The sequence below is a fragment of the Delphinus delphis genome, chromosome 8 (assembly GCF_949987515.2).
Source record: "Delphinus delphis chromosome 8, mDelDel1.2, whole genome shotgun sequence".
Classification (NCBI taxonomy): Eukaryota; Metazoa; Chordata; class Mammalia; order Artiodactyla; family Delphinidae; genus Delphinus; species Delphinus delphis.
In genome coordinates this window covers 61,424,896-61,444,260 of record NC_082690.1, presented here as the reverse complement: position 1 = coordinate 61,444,260, position 19,365 = coordinate 61,424,896, and the positions used below count along the sequence as shown (strand labels likewise).

The 19,365-nt window shown below is 38.9% G+C and overlaps 1 protein-coding gene across 5 annotated transcripts in view; it reads right to left on the bottom strand.

Moving 5' to 3' along the window:
* The window catches only part of STIM1 (stromal interaction molecule 1), a 192,530-nt gene that overhangs the window by 40,771 nt on the left and 132,394 nt on the right, over positions 1–19,365 (bottom strand). For all 5 annotated transcript variants that reach the window (XM_060018388.2, XM_060018385.2, XM_060018389.2 and 2 more), the window contains exon 3: positions 12,738–12,852. In XM_060018388.2, coding sequence (XP_059874371.1) covers positions 12,738–12,852 — 115 coding nt within the window. The remainder of the gene's footprint in view (positions 1–12,737; positions 12,853–19,365) is intronic.

Here is a 19,365-nt window from a genome sequence, read left to right as displayed (position 1 = left end):
CCTGCTCTGGGCCAGGTCCTGGGCTATGTGTTAAGATATGGAATCATATAAGATACTGCCCTCAAGCAGTCTGGTGGGGAAATAAAAAGGGAGGGGAACAGATAGTTGCAATTAGTGTGCTAAGTGCTGTGATGAGATAAATGTAAGAGGCTGTGGGAACACAGAAGGCACCTAACCTAGCCTGTGGTTTTCAGGGAAGATTTCCTAAAGAAGGGTATACTGAAATTGAGTCTTAATTATCAAGTAGGATTTAACCAGATCAACAAAGGAAGACAGAGGGAACACTATATGAGAAAGCATCAATGGATGAAAGAGAATGGCATATCGTAATAACTGCAGATAAATCAGTGCAGGTACAGAGAAGGATGTGTGATAAACAGTGATAGAAAATATGAAAATAAGTGGAGCACAGAAATGAGCCTGAGCCTGGTATGTTAAAGTACTCTGGCACAATGCCTGGTATGTAGAAGGTACTCAGTTAATTTTGTTTGTTTTTTGCAGGCATGTTTGCACAAATTGGAAGAGAGAAACAGTACCTACTGAGGCCAATACTACAGAGGTGAGTAAGGAATGACAGCATGAAAATATTAAGAAATTCTCAGAATATAAGAGAAGACAACCAGATTTTTACATATATGTACATATTGATCTTTTTTTCCTAATTGAGGTAATTCATTTTGAGATTACAAGTGGGTTAATGTCAATGCATCTGACTAACATCTCATAGATAAACATGAAAAAATCAGTGGCATTTTATGTAACAATTAATCTTTTTTAATAAATTTATTTATTTTATTTTTGGCTGCATTGGGTCTTCGTTGCTGCAAGTGGGCTTTCTCTAGTTGTGGTGAGCAGGGGCTACTCTTCATTGCAGTGACTACTCTTCATTGTGTGGGCTTCTTATTGCGATGGCTTCTCTTGTCATGGAGCACGGGCTCCAGGCACGTAGGCTTCAGCAGTTGCAGCACACGGGCTCGGCAGTTGTGGAACACGGGCTCAGCAGTTGTGGCTGACGGGCTTAGCTGCTCTGCGGCATGTGGGATCTTCCCGGACCAGGGCTCGAACCCGTGTCCCCTGCACTGGCAGGCGGATTCTTGACCACTGCGCCACCAGGGAAGCCCTGTAATAATTAATTTTGTCAACAACTACTGAGCTTTCAATATTTTATTGAGTTCCAAATGAGACAGCAGTTGTGATTTAAATTAAAAGCTAGTTCTATACAAATCGTTACCTGACCAATAGAAAAATCAATATTTATCTTTTCAAAATAATATATGGTTACTATATATGATTACGCAGGAATTTACTTGTAAAATTTTTAGCAATACCTTTATTTCTCCAGGTTCCATTTAGTAATATTTACTCCACACAGAAATTTGGTGTCTTAGAATGTTTGTTTCATTATTTAAAAAAGAAATGGGGAGCCACTGAAAAGCAGAGACTTGGTCAGATATTTGTTTTAGAAAGATCTCTCTGGAACCAACTAAAGTACAAACTGCAGTAGAGTTAGACTGGGCCAAGAAGAATAGTATGAAAACATTCAAGCAAAGCAAAAGATGATTAAACTAAGACTTCTGCTTCAGGCCAAGATGAAGTAACAGGGATGGAATTCACCCTGCCTCATGAAACAACCAAAAAAAAAAAAAAAAATACAAAACATATGAAACAATGGTTTTCAAGACACTGGACATCAGCCTACAATGGACAGTGATCTTGAGAGCTGGTAAACAAATGAGGCAAATCATACAACTGCCCCAGCTTATGGCTGTGAGAAAATTTCCAGGCCACTGTGCAGAGAGTGAAACTAAGGTTGAGAGGGCAGAAATGGAAATACACTGTTGGGAGGTTCTTATACTATATGTGGCAAGAGGTACTATTATCTCTTGAAAATAGACTGTGATAAGTTAAAGATGTGTATTTTACCTCCTAAAACAACCACTAAAATGACAAAGCAAAAAGTTAAGCCAACAAAGAAGATAAACTGGAATTATAAAAAATACTCATTAATCCAAAAGAGGGTAGAAAATAAGGAAGAGTGAACGAAGAACAGATGGGAAAAACAGGAAATGAACAGCAAGATGATGGACTCAGATCTAACCATATTAATAAACATATTCAATGTAAATGGTTTAAACACCCCAATGAAAAGGCAGAGACTGTCTTATTGCAAAAAAAAAAAATCGGGCTCAACCATATGCTGTCTATAAGAAATGCACTTTAAATAGAAAAGCACAAATAGGTTAAAAATAGATGGAAAAAGATACACCAAACTAACAATTCTCAAAAGAAAGCTATATTAATATCAAAGTAGATTTCAAGGCAAAGTATATTACCAGGGATAAAGAAGGTCATTTCATAATAATAAAGAGGTCAGTTCATCAAGAAGACATAATAATCCTAGATCTGTATGCACCTAGTTAACAGACTTTCAAAATGAAGCAAAGACTCACAGAATTAATTGCAAGAAATAGGTAAATCCACAATTATAGCTGGAAATTAAAATACTCCTCTCTCATTAATTGATAGAACAAGTAGGCAGAAAATCAGCAAAGATACAGTAGACTTGAAAAACCATAAACCAACATGGCCAGACTGAATTTTACAGAACACTCTACCCAACAAATGCCAAGGGCACACGGAACATTTACCAAGATAGATCATGTTCAGGTACATTTCTTAAGAAGTCTTAAAATATTTTAAAAATATTAAATATAAAGTATGTCCTCAGACCACAATGGATTTGAAATGCAAATCAATAACAGAAAAATCTCTAAAAAAATCCCCAATATTTGGAAACTAAATAACTTGCTCCTCAATAATTCATGAATCAAAGAAGATATCAAAAAGGAAACAAAGTATTTTAAGCTGAATGAAAATAAGAACAAAACACATCATCTAAGATAGTGAAGAGCCAATACTAAGATATAAGACAGATTTCAGAGGTATGCATTTCTAGGGCAAAAATAATCCCTCAAGTTGGAACACATTAAGGGATGCTAAGTTATTAAAGACTATATCAGGCCCCCCAAAAAGGTGAAAATAATCATTTACCATCAGTTGCGTTTTCATTTTAGATATTTTCACTCTGTCTATGCTATGAATAAATCAGTTGGAAAAAAGCAAAAAACTACAACACACTAGAATTTGTGAAATGCTGCTAAAGCAGGACCTAGAGGAAATTTATAGCACTGAACGCCTATATTAGAAAAAAAAAGAAAGGTCTTGAATCAATATCCTTAGCTTCCACCTTAACGAACTAGAAAAAAAGAGCAAATTAAACCCTAAGTAATCAGAGGAAATAAAGCTCAAAGTAAAAGTCAATGAAATAAACAACAATAGAGAAAATCCTTGAAACCAAATACTGATTCTTTGAGAAGATCAATAAAATTAATAAAATCTAACAAGATCAGTAAAAAAAAGAGAGAAGTCACAAATTACCAACATCAGGAATGATACATCGTTACAGATTTAAGGCATATTATAAGAATAATAAGGGAATGTTATGAGCAAATGTATGCCAGTAAATTTGACAACTTAACGTAATGGACAAATTCCTTGAAGACACAAACTACAAGAGCTCACTAGAGAAGAAGTAAATATCCTATACCTATTAAAGAAATTGATACTGTAGGAAAAAAAAAAAAAAAACCCGTCCCACAAAGGAAAACACCAGGCTCAAACAGCTTTACTGGTGAATTCTCCCAAATATTCAAGGAAAAATATAACAATTCTGTATGAAGTCTTCTGAAAAAATTGAAGAGGAATACTTCCCAACGCATTCTATGAGGCCAGCATTATCCTGATACCAAAAACAAAGATATTTCAAGAAAAGAAAATGACAAACCAATATCCTTCACTAACAAAGGTGCACAAGTTTGAAACAAAGTTTTAGCAAATAGGAAATACAGAAAACAAACTAGTGGTTACCAAATGGAAGAGGGAAGGGGAGGAAGGGGAAAATTAGGGATGTGGGATTAAGAGATACAAACTACTATGTATAAAACAGATAAGCAACAAGGATATATTGTATAGCTCAGGGAACCATGGCCATTACCTTGTAATAACTTTTAATGGAGTACAAGCTGTAAAAAACACTAAATCACCATGCTGTACACCTGAAACTAATATAATACTGTAAATCAACTATACTTCCATTTAAACATTTTAATAGAAAAATTAAAAATAAAATTTTTAAAAAGTAAAATCCAACTATATATTAAGAAGATGACCAAGTGGGGTTTATCCCAAGAATGCAGTTAGTTTAACATGGAAAAATCAGTCAATATAATTTATCACATTAGCAAACAAAAATAGAAAAAACAGGCAATCATCTCAAAAGACACAGAAAACTCATTTGATAAAATCCAACATGCATTTCTGATCAAAGCTCTCAGAAAACTAGGAATAGAAGGTAGCTTCCTTGATGTAACAAAGGTCTTTTACAAAAACAAACAGACAAACAAACAAAAAAACCCACAGCGAATGTTATATTTAATGGCGAAAGACTGAATGCTTTCCCTTTAATATCAGAAACAAGACAAAGATGTCTGCTTTTACCGCTTCTCTTCAACACTGTACTGGTGATACTAACTAGGGCAATCAAATAAGAAAAAGATTTTTTAAAGGCGTCCAGGTTGGAAAAGAAAAAGTTAAACTTTCTTTACCAGCAGACATGATTGTCTAATTTGAAAATCTGATGGTATCCTATTGATAAGTGAGTTTAGCAATGTTGCAGAATACAAGATCAATATATAAAATCAATTATATTTCTATATAAAGAAACAATCAGGAATTAAATTTTTAATACCATTTAATAGTAAAATGTATGTTATGTATATTTTACCACAATTTAAAAAATACTATTTACAATAGGAACAAAACCTATGAAATGCTTAGAAACAAATATGACAAAATATATGAAAGACCTGTATCCTGAAAACTACAAAACATTGCTGAAAGTGTTATCTCCTGAAAAAATGGAGAGATATACTTTGTCCATAGGTCAGAAAACTAAATATTGTTAAGATGTCAGCTCTCTCAAACTAATCCATAGATCTGATGCAATCTCAGTCAAAATCCCAGTAGGGTTTTTTATAGAAATTGACAAGCTGGTTCAAGGACAAACAGCCAGAACAACTTTGAAAAAGAAAAACAAAGTTGGAGGGCTAATACTGTCTGACTGAAAGAATTACTATAAGGCTATTGTAATCAAAATAGCATGGCACTGACATAAAGACAGACAAATAGATCAGTAGATCAGAATAGAGAGTTCATAAATAAACCCATGTTTATATGGACAACTGATTTTTGACAAAAGGTGCAAGGCAATGAAGTGGAGAAAGGATAGAATTTTCAACAAATGATTCTAGAACAATCGGGACATCCACAAGCACAAAAAAGAACTAAAATCCATACTTAACACCATATACAAAAATTAATACAAAACAGATCATAGGCCTAAATGTAAAACCTAAAACTATAAAACTTCTAGAAGGAAAGGCAGGAGAAAATGTTTGTGTAAGCTTGGGTTAGGCAAAGATTCCTTATACGTGATACCAAAAGCATGATCCATAAAAGAACAAATTGATAAACTGGACTTCAGAAAAATTAAAACTTTCTGTTCTTTAGAAGACACTGTAAAGAGGATGATAAGCCATAGACTGAGAGAAAATCTTTGCAAAGCATACGTCTCATAAAGGATTTATATCCAGAATACATACAGGACTCTAAAAACTCAACAATAAGAAAACAAACAAGCCAATTTTTAAAAAGACATAAGATTTGGACAGATAATCCACCAAAAAAGATACATGAATGGCAGTTAAAGCACATGAAAAGATGCCCAACATCATTAGTCATCAGCTAAATGCAAAATAAAACCACTATGGGGGCTTCGCTGGTGGCGCAGTGGTTGAGAGTCCGCCTGCCGATGCAGGGGACGCGGGTTTGTGCCCCGGTCCGGGAGGATCCCACATGCCGCGGGGCGGCTGGGCCCGTGGGCCGTGGCCGCTGGGCCTGAGCGTCCGGAGCCTGTGCTCCGCAGCGGGAGAGGCCACAGCGGTGAGAGGCCCGCGTACCGCAAAAAAAAAAAAAAAAAAAATAAAAAAAAAAAAAAAATAAAACCACTATGTAATAACACTACACTATTAGAATAGCTAAAATTTAAAAGACCATACCAAGTGCTGGTAAGGATGTGCAAGCACTGAAAGTCATACACTGCTGCTGGGAATGTAAAATGATACAACTACTTTGAAGACGGTCCAACAGTTTTTTAAAAATATATACCTACCATGTGATCTAGCCATTCCATTACTAGATATTTACCTAAGAGAAAAGAAAATATGTGCCCATAGAAAGACTTGTACATGAATGTTCATAGAAGCTTCATTTGTAAAAACCAAAAACTGGAAATAGCTCAAATGTCTATCAGCAGGTGATGGATAAACAAACTGTGGTATATTTAGACAATGGACTACTACTCAGCAATAAAAATAAATAAAATATTTATATATGCAACAATATGACTAAATCTCAAAATAATTATGCTAAGTGAAAGAAGTCAATTTTTTAAGTGTATATTATATGATTCCATGTATATAAAATTCTATAAAATGCAAACACGCCTATAGCAGCTGAAAGATCAGTAGTTGTCTGAGAGGTAGGAGGGGAGAGATCACAAAAGGCTGTGAGAAAAATTGTAGGGGTGATGACTATATTCACTATCTTGATTGTGGTGATGGTTTCACAGTTGTATACATGTGTCAGAACTTTGAAAATTGTACATTTTAAATATTTATACCTTATTTTATTGTCAATTACAACTCAATAAATCTCTTTCAAAAGAGGAAGTTGAGCTAAAACAGTATCATAGGAGATGCACATAAAATATATTAAAGAGGTAGAATCCTCAGGACTTGGGAACAGAAATAGGTAAGAGATGCTCAGTTTCCTTTATTAAATGTGGATACAAGTAAGACATTTTACCCTCAAATAGCTATGTAATATAAATAGAAAATGACTGTGATAAGTTCATTTTCTTCAGATAACAAAAAACAACCAGCGTTGATGTAATGATTTAACACATCATGGTAATTTTATATTTATACCTGAAAGAATGTAAGAGAAAGAAAAAGCCAGTTGTACCTTTTCCCCAAAAAATATAGCAACAAACAACTATGGTTGAGGAATTTAACTAAATGACTTGAAGATTCACTTAGCAAAGTAATTTTTAAATAGCTAAAAGAACAGAACAAATAGATCTCTCGTCAGGTTTATATAAAAGCAAAAAGGGGATGCCAACTCTTTTATATTGATCTGACTTTTGAAATGGTTTATACAAAAGTCCAATGCCACCTGGCTCCCTGTGTTATGTCAACAGAGAGGCCAGTTCTGCTGAGTTTTCTCCCTAAAACCCTCCTGGTTCTCCAGTACTGCTCTACTGCTCCAATAAAAAATCCTGTCCTACAAACGAACAGACTGAATAGGAGATCTGTCAGCTTATTTTCTTATTTCCAAAAGCCTAGTAGAAAACAAACATCTTCTCGGGACTTCCCTGGTGGTGCAGTGGTTAAGAACCTGCCTGCCAATGCAGGGGACACGGGTTCGATCCCTGGTCTGGGAAGATCCCACATGCTGCAGAGCAACTAAGCCTGTGTGCCACAAGTACTGAGCCCATGCGCCTAGAGCCCATGTCCCGCAACAAGAGAAGCCACTGCAATGAGAAGCCTGCACACCGCAACGAAGAGTAGCGTGCAGCAACAAAGACCCAATGCAGCCAAAAATAAATAAATAAATTTATTTTTAAAAAAAAACAAAAACATCTTCTCAAGACAAAGTTCAGAGTGACACTAGAATACCAGGTTATTTTGCTTTTAGCTGGACTCATACTCTTTAGTTAGAATCAAAATTGATGGTTAAGGTGCCTTTGATCCATAAAAATGGGTAAAGAAATTATTAAGAAATATGCTTTGTTTGGCAGACAACATCTTTTTAAACCTCATGTCCACGAAAAGGGAGAAGAAACAGTAACACTGCACTTTTTTAGAAGAATGGAAGCCATGCTTTAGAAGGGAATCCTCTTAGGTCAATGCCTCCCACCACCCTTCACTACAAAGGGCATAGTTACTGTTTCCATTGGCTCAAACATACAAACAACAATTCTACTGCTCAAAGATTCTACAAAATTCACCTGGCATCTCTTCTGTTAAAGAACTGCTACTCTGGGCTTCCCTGGTGGCGCAGGGGTTGAGAATCCGCCTGCCGATGCAGAGGACACGGGTTCGTGCCCCGGTCTGGGAAGATCCCACATGCCGCGTGAGCGACTAGGCCCATGAGCCATCTGAAGCCTGTGCTCCGCAAGAGGCCACAATAGTGAGAGGCACATGTACCGCAAAAAAAAAAAGAACTGCTACTCTCCCTCCTCAAGGATCTTAGAGAGATTGGAATTTGCAGCACCCTCCAACTCTTGCCACACACACATACTCTCTTCTCTCACTATTACTACCCTACATAAGTCTGTGATCCAAACTATGCCAATCTGATTCTCCCTCCACTGTATCTGACTCTTGAGCAAAGACAGAGATGAAGAATGAATGTAGCCGAGACATATGAGAGTTACTAATTAGAAGAGGCCAATCCTGTAGTCCCTGATGCTGGGATCCCTGGAGTTGCCCTTGTTCTCAACTCTTCCTCAGCTCTACTAGTTCAGCTCTTCCTTACTTAATGACTTAATTTTGTATAATAAAGAATTTGGCTGGTTTTTATCTTTAGGTCAATTTCCCTGATTATAGGAGTATCTTTGTTATTCATGGTAGGCCCTTGGGTCACACTTGAGTTCATGCTAATGAGATGACTCTGGATGGGGGCTGGTCACCAGAAAGATCAACCATGTGACTAGAGGACTGGGGCTTTGAGCCAGGTGATATCAGCCCAGCCTTTGGGGCGGAATAGAAGGCTGGTGGTTGAGTTCAATCATGTGGTCAATCAATCTGCCTAAGTTATAGGAAACCCCAATGAAAACTCTGGACAATGAGGCTTGGTTGAACTTCACGGTTGCATTGATGACTGATGTGCCAGGAGGGCAATATGTCCTGATTCCATGGGGAGAGGACACAGAAGCTCCACATTCAGGACCCTACAAGACTTTTCCATATGGGTGTCTTCTTTTTGCTGGTCCTAATTTTTATCCTTTATAATGAAATTGTAGTCATAAGCATAGCACTTCCCTGAATCCTAAGAGTTATTTAGTAAATTATTAAACCTGAGGGGATTGTGGGAACCCCTGATTTTGTAGCCAGTTGGTCAGAGCACAGGTGGTCTAGGAACACCCAGAGCTTATGGCTAGTTTGGTGTCTGAAGTGACAGTATTCTTGTTAGGTATTGTGCCCTTTTCTTATGAAGTCTGCACTAACCCTGGATAGTTAGTGACAAAATTGCATTACATTATTTCACTTAATCACTCTCTTTCTGCTTCATCTTCCTCATCTGTAAATGGAGACAATCGTAATATTTAAACTTCATAAGGTTTTTGTAAGAAATAAGAGTTAATATTTGTAAAGCACTCAGACCACTGCCTAGCACATATTAAATACGATATAAACATTAGAGTAGTTTTGTAGTTGTTGTTGTTGTTTTTATTATTAAAGTCCAGAGCTGGCTAATGTAGAGATTATCAGGCTTTTCTGCTTAAATCTAAATAACACAGAGAAAAGGCTGGCCCCAACATTAGTCAGAAAATGTTAACAACATTAATCACATAGATGGTACTGGCATTAGTCAGCTAATGTTCTGAATACAAATGACCACTGCTGATATCTACATCATCTAGAAAAACTCAGGCCAGCCAGTTTGAGCCAGTGACAGAATAGTACATGTTTTTTTGTAGCTCTGGAAATCATAACTCCAGAGAGATTAGGGGCCTTACTTGGAATGAAACAAACTGTTGGGAGAAATAGTACACAAGAAGATTCTCACTTTTAGTTTGTCAAACCATCAGGCATGACACATGGTGAGCAAATCTTAAAATGGTACATATATATCACTTCTAGCTTAGCTATGAGCTACATCACTGTGCATTGAAATGTTTTTCTCTGCTCACCAGTAACGGGTACCAACTCTGCAAAACTCACTCCATTGTCTTCCATCTTCCTGTCATTTAGAACATGCTTGGTAGTGTTCCGATTAGTTGCTGAGTCCAGAAATAAAGTCCTTACCAGAAAATTGTCTTGAGCTGTTTTCTAATACTATGATTTAATCCCTCTGTTTCTGCCCTCTCTTGGTCACTTTCCCTTCCCAGCTACTTCTCTTTGGCTTTCAGAGAAGGTCAGGAATGCTCTCCCTGCCATCTTTCATTCTAAGTTCCGACTTTTGACACCCTCTCTTAAAACCCAGGCGCCATGGCCTCAAGTTAGTACAGAAAAAGAAGAAAACTAAAATTAAATAGTACTGTTAGAAGATTTTTCCTGGCAGTGCTGGTATCATTCCAAAGATCATTTCTGTGCTTGATCTCACATCAGTAGACAGCCTGAGTTGCTCAGGAGCTTATTAAACAAAAGCCCCCACAAGGATAACAATTTCCAGAAAGCTATCTATATAGCTAAATTATGCTTCTTCTAAATTGATTAAAAACAGAGTTAACAAGCATCAGCCTGTCCATCCTACAACCAGGATTAGAATCCAGGTCTTCCTGGGACTTCCCTGGTGGTCCACTGATTAGGACTCCATGTTCCCAGTGCAGGGGGTACAGGTTCAGCCTGGTCAGAGAACTAGATCCCACATGCCGCAACTAAAAGATCCTGCATGCCTCAACTAAAGAGCCCACATGCCACAATGAAGATCCCACAAGTGGCAACAAAGATACCGCATACCACAACTAAGACCCAGAGCAGCCAAAGAAATAAATATTTTTTTAAAAATCCAGGTCTTCCTGTTTAAATCTAATGTTCTCCATCTATATTATAGATGATACCTTCCAGAACTGAAATTCCATAATCCTAGGTAAGAATTTTCTTTTTTAATTTATTTATTTTTGGCTGCACTGGGTCTTCATTCCTGCACGCGGGCTTTCTCTAGTTGTGGTAAGTAGGGGCTACTCTTCCTTGCAGTGTTCAGGCTTCTCACTGTGGTGGCTTCTCTTGCTGTGTAGCATGGGCTCTAGGCACACGGGTTGCAGTAGTTGTGGCACGCAGGCTCAGTAGTTGTGGCACACAGGTTTAATTGCTCCGCAGCATGTGGGATCTTACCAGACCAGGTCTCGAACCTGTGTCCCCTGCACTGGCAGGCAGATTCTTAACCACTATGCCACCAAGGAAGCCCCCTAGGTAAGAATTTAAACAAAAATAGAAACTGCCTCATTCCTACCAAAACTGGTCTTCTCTACAACCAGACCAGTGCTTTCAACCACGGTGGCATGGAAAAGCACTGGCCTAGAGAGCAGAAGGTCCAGGTCTAAGTCCTGGCTCCACTATTTACTAAATACAATGAACAAGTAACTTTATAAAGTTAGGCCTGAGGGAGGAGATATGGGGATATATGTATATATATAGCTGATTCACTTTGTTATAAAGCAGAAACTAACACATCATTGTAAAGTAATTATACTCCAATAAAGATGTTAAAAAAATTTTTTTAATTAAATAAATAAATTTAGGCCTAAGGTTCCTCATCTGAAAAACCAGGAATGCTGGTGGTCACTTATTTTTAACTCTTCTTAGCATCAAGACATACCCTAAGAGACCCAGGGGAGAGATTGCTTCCATTCTTATTAGTACCAAAGGAAGCTTTAGCCATAGACACAAATGGAAAGGAAGCTAAGGCACTGTTTTTTTCCTTCCCTGTCAAGCCTCATACAATTAGACATGCTCTTTCACTCAGAATTCTGAAGCAAATGCTCTAGGAGAAAAAAAAAAAAAAAAAAAAGGTAATCATGGTTTAGCAGTCTTACACATGAAAAAGATCTAAAGAGCTAAAGTTTTAATTTTTTTTTTTTTTTTTTTTTTTTGCATACGCGGGCCTCTCACTGTCGTGGCCTCTCCCGTTGCGGAGCACAGGCTCCGGACGCGCAGCCTCAGCGGCCATGGCTCACGGGCCCAGCCGCTCCGCGGCATGTGGGATCTTCCCAGACCAGGGCACGAACCCGTGTTCCCTGCATCGGCAGGCAGACTCTCAACCACTGCGCCACCAGGGAAGCCCTAAAGTTTTAATTTAATAAGTTCAACATGAGTCAGCAGAGTGATTTGACTGCTGAGGGTACCAGTATCTAATCAGACTGCATTAACAGACACACAGGGTCCAGAACTGAGAAGCGGATGGTCCTGCTCGGCTCTGTGCTGATCAAACCACACCTGGGGGTCTTCAGAAGAAAGGGGCTGCCTCAAAAGGCCAGCAAACTCCCTGTCTCTGGAGATGAAGCAGCCAAAGCTGTGAGGTTCCTTTGGGGGATGGGGGGAGCTGGTAAGGAGAGGTGTAGGGATAGGATAGGATTCGATAAGAATTCTAATGAGAACAACTCCAACTCTGTTTGGAGCATCTTCCCCCATTCTCAGCACAGTGACTCTCTTCAGTCTTATTCAGTCTCTATACAGTCTCTATTCAGTGACTGTATGTAGAACCATTTCAGTAATTTGCTCTTTACTAAGCATTTTATACTCATGTCCTTTAAAGGCCAAATTGCTACCCATCTTCTTCTCTCTTCTCTAAACCTTCCGGCAACTAGGATTGACAACCAAGCTGCCTATTACCTTCTGAAGACTTCCATGCCTTCCACAAGTCCTCTACGCTGATGAGCTTATCCTCACCATGGAAGGTGCTGTGTTTCACCGTTGGGTCGTGGTAATTGAGGTCTTCCCTCAGGAACTGCAAGGGAAAGCACATAAGTCACAAGAGATACCTGGGAGCCAGCCCACTAAGATCTCCTCACAGATCACCTAACTACCGACAGCACATCCCACCTGCCGGATGTACAAGTGTATCACATCACCCATGTATCCTTCCATGTGAATATGTCCTACTTACTAACTAGACTGCCTTTTCTTTGTTATATGTTTCGTTTGAGAAAAAAATAAACATGAATAAGAAATTCCTTCCTCATTTTTTTTAATTATGGAAAAGGAAGAATTAACAACTTTTGAGCACTCATTTACACACTAAGCAACATTCCAAGAGCTTATATTTTCTCATCTAATCTTCACAACTAATGAATTATCACACCTATTTTACAAATGAGAACAGTAATAGTCTTTAGTTATTTATTTATTTAGGCTGCGTTGGGTCTTCGCTGCTGCTCGCAGGCTTTTCTCTAGTTGCGGCGAGCGGGGGCTACTCTTCGTTGTGGTGCCCGGGTTTCTCATTGCAGTGGCTTCCCTTGTTGTGGAGCATGGGCTCTAGGCATGCAGGCTTCAGTAGTTGCAGCACGCAGGCTCAGTAGTTGTGGCTCGCGGGCTCTAGAGCAAGGCTCAGTAGTTGTGGCGCGTGGGTTTAGTTGCTCTGCAGCTGTGGGATCTTCCCGGACCAGGGTTCGAACCCGTGTCCCTTGCATTGGCAGGCAGATTCTTAACCACTGCGCCACCAGGGAAGCCCAAAAGCAGTAATAGTCTTAAAGAACACAGTTTGCCCCAAATTCTCAAAACATTAAGTTTAAAGAGATTTAATTACTTGCTGTGATGATTTTAAAATATGTCCACAATTCTTTGACAATCCTTCCATAAAAGTTGAATTCTTCTGCCCTTGAATATAGGCTGACATTAATGACTCATCTTCTAACAAACAGAATGTGGCAGCAATGATGTCAAATGACTTCCCAGGCTAGGTTAGAAAAGGCAGTATAGATTCCACCTGGCTCACTCCCTTTGGGGACACATGCCTTGGGAGCTCTGAGCCACCATGTAAGAAGCCTGGCTACTCTGAAGCTATCATTCTGGAGAGATAATGTGTAAAGACTATTTAGAGCTAGCAATGTCTGAGCAGCACAAGCTGTCTGAGTCTTCCAGCCCAGGAGTCAGACATGTGAGTGACTGAGACTTCAGGTGATTCTATCCCCTAGATTTTGAGTTACTTCACCTGATGCCAAGTGGACACACAGGAGCTGTCCCTGATACGCCAAGCCGAGATTGCAGAAACATGATAAAATAAATGTTTTTGTTGTTTGGAGCCACTAGTTTGGGGGAGGTTTGTTATGCAGCATTAGATAACTGAAACATCTGCCCAAGGTTACAGCTGATAAGTGATAGAGTTAGTATTCCAACCCAAGGTATCTGACTTTATAGTCTAAAGTTTTCCCCTGTACCGCATATGCTGTCCTTTAGTTATGCGGATTTTTTTTCACACTATACTTTTATAAGAAAAAAGAAAAGCAAAAGAAATCAAAGCTTTTAGAAATTTAACTGGTAATTAATTTCACAGATACTCATTCAGCCCAATCCTTAACCACATTAGTATGTATAAGATTGAACAGTGATCACTGCTTTCCACAGAGCCTCAAACATCAAAGAAATATGCAACTCTGATCACTACTCTCACAAGAACACATTTTAGTAGAATTTTCCGGAAATGTCTCTTATCCACCTTTCATTATCCCCAGGGTCCAAGAAAGGAAAGGGTCTGACCCAGAGTAATGTCAGTAAATGTTGCTGACTAAATGAACAGATGATTGACAGAATGGTCCCAGATTCCCTAAACTCATAATCGAGGGATGATTTTCTCCCCTGGGTTTTTCAGACATAAGACGTCTGGGCTTAAAGACTCAGGAGAGAAGTTTGAAGAGAGACCACACTGGATTACTCTCAACCTAGTCAGGGTATAGGCTGCTGAGCACAAGGAACTTGACAATGTCCACAACTATAACGTAGCACTGTCCAATACAACTTTCTGCAATAATGGAAAGCTTCAATATCTGTCCTGTCCAAACAACTGTCACTAGGCACAGGCAGCTATTGAACACTCATAATGTGGCTAGTATGACTAAAGAACAGAAATTTTTTAAAAATTAATTTAAGTTTAAATGGCCACATGTGGCTAATAGCTACATACTGGAGTACAGCTCTAGTGCAGTCTACTACCTGGGGTATAGGTACGGCCTAGCTACATTCCCATGGAGGCTAGAATCCTGAAGGGAAGTCAAGACCTCCGGCGAGATGAGGAGTGAAGAGCAGTGCCTAAGTTTAACAGTTCTCTGTGTCCTCCCCCCACAACTAAACTCAGGTTCCTTCTGACACGTGTGGGTTAGGTTCTCCAGCTCCCCAATGTCTCATCTGAAATTGGTGAGAGAATCTACTTTTTAATAAGAATTAGGTAAGTGACATGGTGAAGGGCCCAGAGCAAGGAGATTTTCTCAATTCTTAGAAAGGTAAACTGACTGAAGTATTTAACATGTTTGGATTTTTTAATCGTCAGCCCTTTAGACCGCCTAACATCCAATGTATTGTATGCTATAAATTGTGACTCTTAACATTTTTTCCCAAATTGCTACCCAGTATCCCAACTCCATTTATTAAATTATCTGTCTTTCCATGGAAGCAACCTAAATGTCCATTGACAGATGAATGGATAAAGAAGATGTGGTATATATACACAATGGAATATTACTCAGCCATAAAAAAGAATGAAATAATGCCATTTGCAGCAATGGATGGACCTAGAGATTATCATACTAAGTGAGGTAAGTCAGACAGAGAAAGACAAATATCATATGATATCACCTATATGTAGAATCTAAAAAACTGATACAAACTTATTTACGAAACAGAAACAGACTCACAGACATAGAAAACAAACTTACAGTTACCAAAGGAGAAATGGGGGTGGGTGGGGGATAAATTAGGAGTTTGGGATTAGCAGATATAAACTACTATATATAAAATAGATAAAGAACAAGGTCCAATTGTATAGCACAGGGAACTATATTCAAAACCTTGTAATAACCTATAATGGAAAGGAATATGAAAAAGAATATATATATACACATATATACATATATATATATACACACACATATACATACATACATATGTCAATACATAAAAAACTGAATCACTTTGCTGTACACCAGAAACTAGCACAACATTGTAAATCAACTATACTTCAATTAAAATAAATAAATAAATGCCTTAGACCTTAAAAAAAATTATCTGTCTTTTATTCCGTTTTTGGAAAAATGCTATTTAATAAGAAGTAATTATAAAGTAATAACAACTACATATATAGTTGGGTATATTTCTAGCCTCTCCATTCTTTTGCACTAAACCATATTTTTTTGCTAGCACTTGACTATTTTATTATACTTTTTATTTTAATTCAGTTTTATTTTATTTTATGCTTTTAAAATTTTTCTAATGTCTTGACCCCCTCTTTCCATGGCTCTTTTATTTCAGAACATTTCTTGTCAATCTCAGTTACTTATTTTTCAAAACGAATTTTAAAACAATTTTGTTAATTTTATTGAGAGTCTGATTACTCTCACTGGGTGATGAGTAAGTGATGAAATCACTGGACCTTAAACACCACACCCTAGGACATATCAGGGAAGACACAGTTACAAGCAGTCTGAGACAGTCAGTCTGGAGGCAGAAATTCATTCATTCATTTATTCAACAAATACAAGATTTCTATGTTCCGGGCACTAGAAATGCAGTAAATAGTAAACAAAACAGACAAAAATCTTTGTCCTCATTGAGCTAACATCCAATTTGGGTGAGAGAGACAATAATTTGTATAAAGCAGAGAAGGTCAAGAGGGAAGGCCAAGAGTTGTGGTATTAGTGATTTATCATCTTCATTAGAGGTGTCAAGGAAAGTCTCATTAAGAAAGTGACTTTCAGGCTTCCCTGATGGCGCAGTGGTTGAGAGTCCACCTGCCAATGCAGGGGACACGGGTTTGTGCCCCGGTCCGGGAAGATCCCACATGCCGCAAAGCGGCTGGACCCGTGAGCCATGGCCGCTGAGCCTGCGTGTCCGGAGCCTGTGCTCCGCAACGGGAGAGGCCACAGCAGTGAGAGACCCGCATACCGCCAAAAAAAAGAAAGTGACTTTTAAGCAAATATCTGAAGGAGATGTTGGAGAAAGGCACACAGGATAACTGGAAGAGTATCCCAAGAACAGAAAATGGCAAATGCAAAGGCCCTGAGCCAAGAACAAGTATGTTCAAGGAATAGCAAGGAGGCCAGTGTGGCCAAAGAGAAACAAGTGAGGTGGTAACTAGCAGGAGATGAACTCAGAGAAGCAACAGGGGTACAGATCATAAAGGCTTTTGTAGGTCATCATAAGGACTTTGAGTTTTACTCTGAGATGGAAGCTGTTGGAGGAATTTGAAGAGATATGCGACACGATCGCATTTACATCTTTAAAAGCATTTCTCTGAACGCTGTGTTGAGAAGCAGACTATAGGAGGACAAGGGCAGATGCGGGGCAACCAGGTGGCAATTGCAATAATCAAGATGTGAGCTAATGGTGGCTTGAAACAAAGTAGTAATGTGGATATAATGAGAAGTTGTCAGGTTTTACATAAACTTTACAGAGATCAAATTTCTAATCCTCATAACGTTTTTAGTTTTGATTCATCAGAGGTCCTTTAAGGTATACCCTACTTTAGTCCTCCTAGGCTCTAACCCAGACCCTCTTAATCTAAGACTAGAGAAACACTTGTCATATGCAGGCCTTAGGAGCAGAAATGCCAAAATCCCCAAGGAAGAGGATTTTCTACCATTATCAGCTAACTCCAGGAAACCATGTGATGAGATATACCAGCTACTTTTAGGGAGCCAACAAGAAACAGACTGCTTTTTATAGCCAAGTCTGGTCATTGAGGTGTATGGAGAGCAGAGAAGCTCATGGGAAGAAGGTGCAAGGAGTATCCGCACAGGGGCTCACATCAGGCTCTGCTGGTACCACAAAGCATGCAAAGAAAGAGCAAGGTCAGAAAACAAGGCCAGCAAGAAGGTGGTGCCAAACAAGGAGGGTGGGCTGACAGAAGCTATACCTGAAGGAAGGGCCAGATGCTGGATGGAACCTCGTTAGAGAACAAGGAAGTGCGGCTGCAACAATCAGGCTTTTTTCTTTTTTCTTTTTTTTTTAACATCTTTATTGGAGTATAATTGCTTTACAATGGTGTGTTAGTTTCTGCTGTAAAACAAAGCGAATCAGCTATACACATACATATATCCCCATATCTCCTCCCTCTTACGTCTCCCTCCCACCCCTCTAGGTGGTCACAAAGTACCGAGCTGAGGCTTTAAGGGGAGGAAAGGCGGTGTACTGTAAATATAAAGAGTTCAGAACCTTTAGAAACAGACCCCTTCCTATGTGACTTTTGGGCAAGCTACTTAGCATCTCTGAGCCTGTATTCCCCTCAAAATGAGGGCTAATTATCCCTCTCATTTGAGTGTGATAAGGATTAAATGACTCATGTTTGCACAAGTCATAGACTGCCTTTGCACATGTCTTTTAATGGCCCACAGAGCATTTTATAAATTGAAACTATATATAAAAATCACAGGGACTTCCCTGGTGGTCCAGTGGTTAAGACTCCACACTCCCAACACAGGGGGCCTGGGTTCAATCCCTGGTCAAGGAACTAGATCCCACATGCTGCACTAAGAGCCTGCAAGCCACAACTAAAGGAGCCCACATGCCACAACTAAAAAGATCCTGCATGCCGCAATGAAGATCCCGCGTGCCACAACTAAGACCCAGCTCAGCCAAATCAATAAATATTTTTTTAAAAAATCAAATTTCACCCCAAAAGTCCAGCTCTCTTTAAAAAAACAATTTAAAGGTCTAGCAACACTGAGCTCCAGTGACAACTCTGGAATTTTATTTGGGAGAGGCTTAAGGGCTACAATTTGATTGGAAGGGAGGGTGGTGGCTAAGGGACTTGTCATGAGGTTGTGTTTGCAAAGCAAGCACATTGTTTTTATGTAGATCATTCATTAAACATTAATTTTATAATGCAACATTTTATGAAGATGTTTTTGTTTACATTTTACTTAAAATTAAGAAAAAATTAATTGTCCGTATCAAACAGTATTATACATAAGTCGCAATTTGGGGCAGCTTAGAGGTGGGGCAGTTGGTCCTGAGGAAGATAACGAGGGTTTCTTTTTTTTTTCTTAATTAAAAAAAATTTTTTTTCCTTTATTTATTTATTTTTGGCTGCATTGGGTCCTCGTTGCTGAGTGCGGGCTTTCTCTAGTTGTGGTGAGCGGGGGCTACTCTTCGTAGCGGTGCGCGGGCTTCTCACTGCAGTGGCTTCCCTTGTTGCGGAACACAGGCTCTAGGCACGTGGGCTTCGGCAGCTACAGCACACAGGCTCAGCAGTTGTGGCGCACGGGCTTAGTTGCTCCGTGGTATGTGGGATCTTCCTGGACCAGGGCTTGAA